Raw genomic sequence first — 10,728 nt, 5'->3', positions numbered from 1 at the left:
AGTGTTAAAGACTAATAGAGATCGGTAGACTATTAAACTTTGGGATCTATGCAGAGTCTTCAGATCTGAAATTAAAATAGTCGAACAGTAGGTTGATCGGGTCTCGGTGGGATATTTTCTAAATAAAAATCTCCTACAAAATTGATATTTTCTAAATAAAAATCTCTGACAAAATTACATTACTTGTGTATATCATAAACCTTATGAACATGAAAAAGACTTGAAAGAAATTTTCAAACATATTGGCAATTCACACATTACCCATCTTTTTTATCACAGCTTGCTTTCTCACATTGTAATCCTTTTATCCATGATAAAATGAGGCTCTTTGGATAAATCCCATTATTTTTTTTGTTCTTTTCCTATTATCAATAAAAAATTTTGGTGGTTCCAGTTTTATTTTTGTTCTCTTAGAACTTTTTTTTAAAAGTAAATTTTCTAAAAGAAGTTTTTATTCGCAATCCATTAAAAAAAGAAATATAGGACTTGTTAACTTTATAGCAAGGTTCCAATTGGTATTGGTGATTGTCAATCCTCTTTTGTTCGTTGATCTTTTTTTAGATTGGGATTGGCTTTTATCTGTTAAAAATTTCCAAGGCCCACACTCAAAATATAAAAATATTGAGAACGCCTTTTTAATCTAATCAAAAGAAATGTGACAATTATCAATATTTTAAAAGATTAATTAAAAACAATGTGTTTTTAGTTGAACACAAAAAATAACTATCTATTCATACAGTAAAATCCCTAAATCTCAACTAGGGTCGATTCTTTTACCACGTAATCTTTTTCACCATCGAGCCATTTATTCATGGTGCTTTGCATACGACTACACCTACCTAGAACTTGTGGATGAAGTCATAAATGAGATCAGAAACCTCGTGTGGCCTCTCCTGGTTGATGAAGTGACCGACTCCTTCCATCACAACAACATCTTCAAGAAATGGAACCGCACTTTTGAAGCCACCCTTGTGTATGTAGTCTTGGATGCCTGGCGTGTGGTAAGTTAAATCAAGATCTCCAATAATAAACTTCACAGGTACGTCTACTTGGACCTCAGTCCAAGGTGCTGAGAGCTCCCAGTTCCTTCATATCAATGATAATGTGGCATAAATGAACAAACAGATACAAACTGGAAATTGCAAAATTGCGTATTAAGAGAACAGACCAGTTCATACTTCTCTGCAGCAATGAAATTTCTTTTGTTCAACATTAAGGGAAAAAGATTGGTAAATCATTCAGTTGAAAAAGGGACGGGAGGGACTACTGCAAGATCTCTAAGAAAAGCAGAATGTTTGATGATCTGAAAATTAATAAAAATTGAATCAAACATCTTTCCTGTATACTTGAAGACTTTTAATACTCCCAAAGCAAATTTAAATTTATTCCTTGTTGGAACACAAGGACAGCACACAGATAACTAAGATTACCAAAATATATCGAAACGACTATAATCTTCCCAAGTTTGAATCTCAAACCAAACATATCAAGATTAAAAATAAATCAATACTTCTTTCCATTTATTCTATACTCAAACCAAGCATATGGAGACTCAAAATAAATGAATACTTTCTATAATTTAATTAACTATGGAAGATACTAATCTTGACCAAGAACAAAAGCATGTAACTAAAATAAATAGATCTACAAATCAAGTCGATAGGGAATATAAAATCAACTAGCCACCGTTCGTCACGGTAACATCATGGAAGGCCCATAGGAAGATAAAGGCCTAGGAAGCCCAACACCCTTCTACCCACATTGATAGGAGTCCAAAAGACAGCTCCGGTCAGTTATCGATCTACTGAGCTACTGAACCTATGGAATATCCATAAGAATATTCCCAAAAGTCTAGGAGGTAGCTTGGGTCTGTTACGAACGATCTCCCTTGTGAAATATTCGTAAAAATATTCATAGAAGTTCAAGAGGTAACTCGAGTCGATTAGGAACTATCTCCCCTACGAAATATTCACAGAAATATTCTCGGAGGTCACTATTTATTCAGGATATTTAGGACCAGCCGATCCCCACTAACTTTGGTCTCCCGTCATTGGAAACCTTTGATGGCGCCATTGATCTAATGGAGCACGTCTACAGCGACGATGCTTTCTATTGGTCTCCCTTCAACGAAAGAGTGGTACGCTCGTCTAAAGCCGCTTTCTATTAGCTCCTTCGTTCAACTGACAAAAGAGTTCGAGCTCCACTTCCTCGGGAATATGCGCCCAAGGCCTACAACGACGATGCTTCTCAGACTAAGACAAGATGAGTAGGAGACACTCTCGAACTTCGTTACCCGATTCTCCAAGCCTGCTATCTGAGAAGGGGAGGAGAATAGGAGATGACAACTAAAAAGGCTCTAGCCTATAAACCATTGGTTCCCTCCTATTTATAGAGGTCCCCTATCAACTTAACCCTAATGGATCTTGCTCTATTGGGTATTTGATCTTCATCCAACTATCAAAGCCTCTTAGATTAATGGATCTCTATCCAATAATCTCCCATTGACTCTTATTGGATCTCATCCATAGGATCCAATAATTCAGGAGCTTATTGGATATCTAATAAGATACAGGCTTTGACAGATATCTCATATCCGAACCTCTACTCTTCGCAACGCCTACCATATGTGTGTGACCCTCTAGACCCAATATCGAGCTGGCCGTGAGTCATACCTATCAGAACACCTTCTAGCTCAGTGAATTATTATCTCCATAATAATTCACTCGATTCATCGACTGCGGACGTACTAGGCCACTACGCTGCAGTCCCCAAATTATACAGGGGAATCCAATTGATTGGACCTGTCTATCCTTAGTTACCGTGTACCTATAGTCCCTCAACCATCTAATATCCCAGAGACTGTATACCGGGCATGGTGCTGTCAGACCTATATGGTTTCTGCTCGAGTCTCGCTCTAATCGGATTCTCTCGGAGAACTCTTTCTCTCTCAATCCGAATGACCTTGGCTAGAGATTTGTTTGAGCAAGAACACATGAGACATTCCTCTCATGACACCAAGAGTGGATGATCCTCTATCGACACTCAATAATCCCCGTAAGGTTGGCTACCGCTCTAGATGATCGGTTGTGCTAGATCTGGAACCTCTAGATTTATAAGTCCGGTATCAAAGAGTGGAGTACTCATACAAGATATCCTTGATGTCTCAAGTCTAAGGACCATATACACCACTGGGACTACGGAATCGCTGTCTGACAATAAGACATCATCAACCATCCAACATTCCGTACGCGGATCAATCAGTAAACTCATTCTCCAATGAGCACCTATACTATATCCCTAGTGTCCCCACACGAGAAGCCATGAGATCAGCTGCATCCATCATATGGACGGGTATACAGCACACCAGTTTGTCTGGTTATCTCGATGTCCCTCTCGAGTAACCTATGATCGAGATTATTTAGGATCTGTGTTTAAAGGTGAATCAGTCTTATTATCGTGATCTCATCACGATCCGATTCCCATTGCACAGATCCATGTACATCATAATATATTTAAGCAACAAATAATATAAAGTGAAAAAAATGCTAAATAATAATAACAAGCAAAAAGACTACGTATCATTACTCATGTGATTGGCTTGCAGGGCACATATGACTAATAAAACCCACTACAACGAAAGCACAAGGCGAAGTACGCTCAAGACGTGAGTCAAAAAAATTTGACCTATGTAAAAAAAAAACTCACTACAACGAAAAGATTAAGCCAAGAGACGCCCGAGGCGCATAAGTCGAGAAAAATCTAACCCGCACCAAGTAAAATCTACCACGACAGAGATGCAAGGCCTAGTATCCCCAAGGTGCCTAATTTGGAAAAACTCGATCTATTAGAAGAAATCCTAAATGCTCCCATGCCACTAAACGATGCGCTTCGAACCCCAAAAGCCCCCAAGCACGCCTTCGGGGGGGCGGGGGGCGGGGGGGTGAGGGGAAACAAATGATAGATAATATAAAATCAGTTAGCCACCATTTGTCGTGTTAACACTACGAAAGGCCTATAGGAAGGTAAAGGCTCAGGAAGCCTAACACCCTCCTACCCACATGGATAGGAGTCCAAACGGCAACTCGGGTCAATTACCGAGTTGTCGAGTTGTCTTCCCTACGAAATATTCGTAGGAATATTCTCGGAAGTCCAAGCGATAGCTCGGGTCGGTTACGAACTTCCTCTTCTATGGAATATTTGCAGAAATATTCCCAAAAGCCCAGGGGACAACTTAGATTGATTACGAACTAGCCCCTCGCAAAATCTTTATGGGACATTCCTTCTCCTCAAGGTCGTATAAAAACACACCATTAACTCCAGATTAAGGAGGGACCTACGTACTAACTTAAGTATTGGAGGGACTGGCTCCGGAAGTAGCTCCCGACCTTAGTTTTTGTGTAGGTAATAAGTCTGGAGAGACCGTACTCTATTCTGGACGACTTCTCGCATACAGATTAGGGCCACGTTGTGCTAACAAAAATATCAACGATATTTTTCCCCAACATAAGTCAATTAGATAAAACTAATAATCTAATATTTCAAAAGATAATTTAGAGGAACTTACAAGTTCAGGCACCGATAGTAGTTCAATCCTCCAGTGAACCCTGACTTCTCAAATTTGCTAGCAAAATAGTTTATATCTTCTTCTGAAAGCCATGAAGGCAAAGTAACTGGAGTTTCAAGGGAAACTTCAAGTCCTTTATCCTTGGGTATATTAATAGCTGCTGGCTTGCGGTATGTCAAGAACTTTTTCATAAACAAGGTTGTACCAATCTGTGCAATTTCAGCTTCCATTGCTCCATGTTCCTAGAAATACATCATTATGCAAACATCATTCTAGATAAGAAAACAAGGTTAACAAATAGAACTGGTGCATGCTCACTCTTTTGACTAAAAACTACATCAACTAACTACAAGCTTAAACTTTAAACAATAATTGCCTTGTAACATTTATGCAATGATACCAGATATGGTCCCTTAACAATCCCAAGCTACATCTGATGGTGGCATTGGGTTGGTTTTAGTGAAACTCTGAAACTTTGTACCTTGTGAAAAACCATTTCATGAGTTGGCAACTAGAAATGTAAATTTCATACATAAGAGGGACAAGCTGCGTGATGGAAGGTTGGATTGAAAGAAGAGATGCTTCAGAACCATTATGAAGCCATGAAAGAGTTATATCATTAATTCTTATTTTAAGAGAAAAGATTAATATATCTAATGATGGAAGAAAGATAACAAGGGATTCTAAACCATTAGGCCATATGCTATATACACCATCATGCCAGAAGGATGAAAAGTGTAAGAATGCTGTAGTTACCTGTTTCAAGTGTGGGTAAACATGATTGGTGGCATATAAATAGCTTACAACGTGAGTAGCCTTGTCAAAGAAGACCAAGTTTGCATATAAGAAGGAAATACTAACTTAAATATATATATATATACAAAAATGAAATTAATATCACATAACCATGCTTCGACGACTTACAATCACTCATATACATGGCCTACTAAAAGGATGTACAGGAAAAAAAATTTCTTTTCCCAGAAATCTTGTTATACGACAAGAACCCACCAAAACAAAAATCTAAACTCTCCAGACATGGTTCCTAATAGCTAAACAATTTGTTCAATCTATAACATAACAAATTGGTGCTCTTAAATTCAAACAGACTTCAAAATATTCCAAAGGGTCCCTAATGTTGAAAGAAAAATTAAGGGCAGAAATATAGTTATGAACATTTTTGGTTACTACAGGCACAAGGGCCAGGGATTTAGGTAAGAGACCTAACAGAAGGACGCCCTATATCATAATCAGATATAAGAACCATTCAATTTAATCAAACCCTTGAATGAGTCAACCTATCTATGGCAGCGAAGACTGCGCTTAAAAGTGATTGAACATCCGATCCTTTAAACAAAATGAGTAATACCTGAGATAAGGCTGGTCGGCATAATAGTAGAAACATGTATACCAAAGATCACAGTTATAGAAACCAATCATATCAGTGAGAGGATTGAAGGGATTAAAATTAACAAAGTTTGTATCCTAGATGTCCAACATCAGTTACAGATTTCAGCAGCTAGAACTGATGGCAGTAAGCATCCATGTAAATTGCCAGTCTCGTCTAAGAAGTAGCCATTTGATAAAGCGAGTGTTCGGCAAGATATCGAATAGCTACCTGGAAGCGGCAGATGTAGTGGTCGTCCCCAAAGATTGTCCTACAAGCGTCCACTGGTCTCCGACCGGGATTCCGCGGAGCGTAAGCGACGCTCAGATTCACCAGCGCTTTCACCATGTCCGGTCGCAAGATGCACAGCCACCACGCCATATACGCCCCCCAGTCGTGACCCACCACGAACACCTGTGTCGATTAAGTCGACATCATCAATGTACATAAGACGTCATACATAGAGAGAATGGTGTTTTAGAGGAAGGATTACTTGGTCAGGGCCGAGGGCCTGGATGAGGGCGACGAGGTCGCCGACGACATGGAAGGCGGTGTAGACGGAGCTGGAAGGAGGGGCGTCGGAGTCGCCGAAGCCGCGGAGGTCGGGGGCGACGGCGCGGTAGCCGCGGGCGGCGAGGGAGACGATCTGGTGGCGCCAGGAAAACCACAGCTCGGGGAAGCCATGGAGGAGGAGGACCACGGGGCCTTCGCCCATCTCGGCCACGTGGATGTTGACGCCGTTCACGAGCAAGGTACGATGGCTGATCCCTTCCATCTTCTCGCCCTCTCCTGCCCTGAAGTCCGACAAAAGTGTTCTGGTCTTTCCGATGATAAGCTTTGGATTTTCTAAAGGGAGACTTTTTCTTTTCCATTAAAGACAGCTTTGGTGTACGTTTGTAAATAATTAGATAAAGGAAAAAAATTAAAGACCAAACGACATGTGAGATTGATTCTGGAAATACATGACCACTGTCATACGAGCTAAATAACATTTCGGGATCTACAGGAAATAAAGTGAAACAGGCAAGTAAATTTTCACCAATTTCATCCAATAAATTATATTCAATTTCGGGTTCCTCAACTCTTTCAGCTTGTTCGTATTCCTGGAATTTGTTTAAGAATAAAAATAAAAATAAAAATATTATAAATAAAAATATTATAAATAAAAAATGGAATGGTTCATGATATGAACCAATGTATTTATTCTATTTGTTCGGAAAAGGAAAGCTGCTGTTATGTCATATTAGGGTATTCTAGAAATTATGAAAAGGTGAGATGTCCTTGGGAAATATGAAAACAAAAATCTCCTAGAAAAGATTAAAAAAAAAAGAAGAATTTTTTAGGGAATTCACCAAGTAAATTTTCAACAATATGATCATCCAAAGTTACAGTGCTCTGACATAATAAATTATATTTTTTTGGGTTCCTTGACTCCTTCAGATTGCTCACATGCAAGACTAATTTTTTAATTTTTAATTAGGAGCTCGATAGCAAAATCAAATGTGTTTTTCTGCATGCACTTAGAAACAAACATGTTTTGTTCTTAGGCTCAAGAACAGATTCACTATCTTTTTTAGATAACACTTTTTTTTCCAACCTTTTCTCTTTTTCTAAGATCAGAAATAACAAAGTCTGTTTGCAAGCACAACAACTACAGATCAAATCAATCAATCATAATAAACATGCCATCGTAAGTGATGATACTATATGGTACATGTCAATTAATTCTCTCTCGACTTCATAGGAATGATTGCAAAGATTTATTTATATAGGGGAGAACTTTATTATAGAGAGAAGCTGTAATCATAACACTCACGCGATGTCTTTGTAAAGCTGATGCTCTTACAAATAAGTTGAGTTCAATAACAAGCCGAAGGTGTCATTACTCTCTTGTCTTGGAATGTAATGTCTCATTCGACCATATCAAGAAGATTATAGGGATTAGTCTTTGCATTAAATCATTTTAAAAGATAAATGGTGAAAACAGGTTTTGATCTTAAAATCTAACAGTAATTTATTAAAAAAATTTATGAATTTTTTAATTTTAGGAGTCCTTAATTTTAAGGATTTGATATTAATCTTTATTTTTTATTTAGTTTTTTTAGTTATGATAGAAGTTTTTAAGTTTTTCCTAATTATGTTAGGATCCTTTGATATAGTAAATTAGGAATTGCTATTTTTATTTTTGTTAGAAATCCTTATCCTAGTTGGTTAAAGATTAATAACTCTATATATATAATGTCTTTGGCTATTTTATCTCAAATAATCAAATACAACTTTAAGCCTTTGGCTAACTTGAAGATTGATCCTCTCAAAACGATCAAAAGGAGTTTGATCTCCTTGAAGCGATCAAATCTCTATCTATTTTCTTAGATAAAAGCACTAGGGTTTTATCATCTGATATTAGTGCAGTGTCCTCAGGTGCTTTCTAGGTGGTGTGTCATCGATGCTTCCTCGATGGTGTGTCCTCGATGTTTTCACAGTGTTCCTAATGTTCTTACGATGTGTCTTCGACATTCCCTCAATCCCCTCTTCGATAATGTTATAGATCCCAATGCCCACGTTGTCAATGGTGACTTCACCTTCAATGCAAGTAAGCAATACTCATGCCCTTGACCCGAAATAAAAAATGAAGCTTAGGAATTACAGATCTACAATCATATGCAATGACTATTGACAATTCTATGAAAGCCCTATAAGCAAAAATTGAGAGTAAACTGTAACAAACTCTTAATGATTTTAAAAAGTTTGCTTTAGAGTTTTAACAAAAACCAGCAAGATGGAAATTCGGCTTTTACAATTAAACAACTAGAACGATCTGAAGTCATAGGAAGATGCTACCAAGAGCATGATAATACCAACCTTCGCATGAAAGTAGACTTTTCTAGATATGAAGATGGGGATCTGACTAACTAAATTTCTATGGCAGAAATTTTTTTTTATTTTCATAAAACTCTATAAGATTCTAAAGTGGAAATAGCTTTCATCCAACTAGATGAGGATATTATTCAATAGTATAATTGGTATAAAATGTTGAATCTCGTATTTTAATGATGAAACCAATTGATAATTGTGTTTATGTTTTAATTTACGTTTTGAGTGACGTAGGATGTCTCGATCAGGATGAGATAATTAAAGTAGGAAAAATCATGTTGGGCTAGAGGAACATGTCAGAAGATTGGACGTCGGGCCGGTGGATCGGTCGACGTATCGATAGAATGCTTCGGGCCATGGATTCGGGCATTGGGCTAAGAAGAGCAGGTATTGCGCCAAGGATATCGAAGTTGCGGAGTCAACTGGCCGATTGGGCAATAGGCTACAAGAGAGGACGATGCGCTGAAGAATCGGACGAAGCGTCGAGGGACCAATGACATACCGGACAACTTGATTAATGCTTAGTATTAATTGTCTAGATCGAAGTTTATTTTACATGTGCAGGATTAACTACGATGGAAGTAAGATATGTAGCAGGAGTTGCGTCGGAGTCAAGACCATGATCACGTTGGGGGTTCGAGAGTTTGACGGAAGTTCGGACGGTCGTTAGAGGTTCTGGGGGAACAAATCCGAGAAGTCTAGAATCTTACCAAGGAAGCTCGTCGGAACTCGCCAAGTGGATCGTCGCAAGTCTAGGAGCTTGCTAGGAGTCCGCTGGAACATTGCCGAGAGTTCGTCGGAGGTTCGTCGGAAGATCGCCAGAAGAATAGACTTACAGACTTAGTTTAGCTTAGAATATGTCTTAGGAATCGTAGTTAGCATGTAATTGGGCTTAGATTGGGCCAACCCAATTATAGGCCAGCTAGGCCTATATAAGAACTATGTTGGGCCCAATAAGAAGCCCAAATAGTGTCCCAAGAAGACTCACCGTCGTGGCACAATCTTCGAGACTATGTCAGGCGGTGGTACCGGTAGTCTGGGCGGTGGTACCGCCCAGCACTGCGCCCCAAGCGGTGGTACCACCAGACCTGGGTGGTGGTACCGCCCAGGACAGTGTTAGTCAAATTGACACTGGGCGGTGGTAATGCCCAACGCAAGTGGTGGTACTGCCTAGCGCAGGCGGTGGTACCGCCCGTGCCCGGGGAACCCAGGATGAGATGTTTTTAGGCTCCAAGTTTAAATCAACTTGAAGCCTATAAATACCCCTCTCATCCTTGGTTAAAGAATAAAAGCACAGAGAGATTAAAAGAGAGAAAACGCTACTGCAATCTCTAGAATTTCCCTCCTCTAAATTCAAAGTGTTAGAATTCTGTTTAGAGAGGAGAGTGAGTGCTTGTAAGGGTTGTCTCCTAAACCTAGTAAAAGGAGAAGAGGGGTGTAAGAAGGAGGTTGATCTTCGCCTAGTAAAGGAAGATCGTTAGTGGATGCCGGTGGCCTTGACGGAAGAGGAATCGGAGGAGTGGATGTAGGTCACAATTGACCGAACCACTATAAATAGCAATCTTCTCTGGTTTGCATTTTATTCTTGCTATTACCTTACTACAAACCTCTTTAATAGCTTACTGCCTTCAATACTTTTACGAACTCGCTTTCAAGTTAAGTTTTCAAAAATGGTTTTATGTCGGAAATGGTTTTAATGTATGAACGAAGTTTTAATCGTCGAAAGTTTTCCGCTGCATTAATTCACCCCCCCCCCTCCTCTTAGTACTCCTGATCCTAATAATTAGTATCAGAGCCACGATTTTCTAATTTGGTTTAACACCCAAATAGAAATGACTCATTTCGGCTTTCAAGAGAGTCAATCTCTCATTCGTTCTCTCTTTTTCAATGGGACGGATTACAC

The 10,728-nt window shown here is 39.0% G+C and overlaps 1 protein-coding gene across 1 annotated transcript; it reads right to left on the bottom strand.

Annotated features, from left to right (window-relative positions):
- Window positions 1-605: 605 nt before the first annotated feature.
- On the bottom strand, window positions 606-6,803 carry LOC135630945 (uncharacterized). Its single transcript, XM_065138275.1, has 4 exons — window positions 6,445-6,803; window positions 6,183-6,365; window positions 4,565-4,806; window positions 606-1,086 (listed from the first exon to the last, which is right to left on the bottom strand). Exons 1-4 carry the CDS (start codon window positions 6,724-6,726, stop codon window positions 840-842), a joined length of 954 nt encoding a protein of 317 aa, XP_064994347.1. The 5' UTR covers window positions 6,727-6,803; the 3' UTR covers window positions 606-839.
- Window positions 6,804-10,728: the final 3,925 nt, after the last annotated feature.

The sequence above is a fragment of the Musa acuminata genome, chromosome BXJ3-2 (assembly GCF_036884655.1).
Source record: "Musa acuminata AAA Group cultivar baxijiao chromosome BXJ3-2, Cavendish_Baxijiao_AAA, whole genome shotgun sequence".
Lineage (NCBI taxonomy): Eukaryota > Viridiplantae > Streptophyta > Magnoliopsida > Zingiberales > Musaceae > Musa > Musa acuminata.
This window is presented reverse-complemented; position numbering and strand designations above follow the sequence as displayed.

Excerpts from the sequence above, each read along its gene's own strand:
- LOC135630945 (XM_065138275.1), bottom strand. The coding sequence starts at position 6,726 with ATGGAAGGGATCAGCCATCGTACCTTGCTCGTGAACGGCGTCAACATC. Across the intron at positions 4,807-6,182 it reads ACTACATCTGCCGCTTCCAG|GAACATGGAGCAATGGAAGC; the intron begins GTAGCTATTCGA and ends ATGTATTTCTAG. Across the intron at positions 1,087-4,564 it reads TACTATCGGTGCCTGAACTT|GAACTGGGAGCTCTCAGCAC; the intron begins GTAAGTTCCTCT and ends ATTGATATGAAG.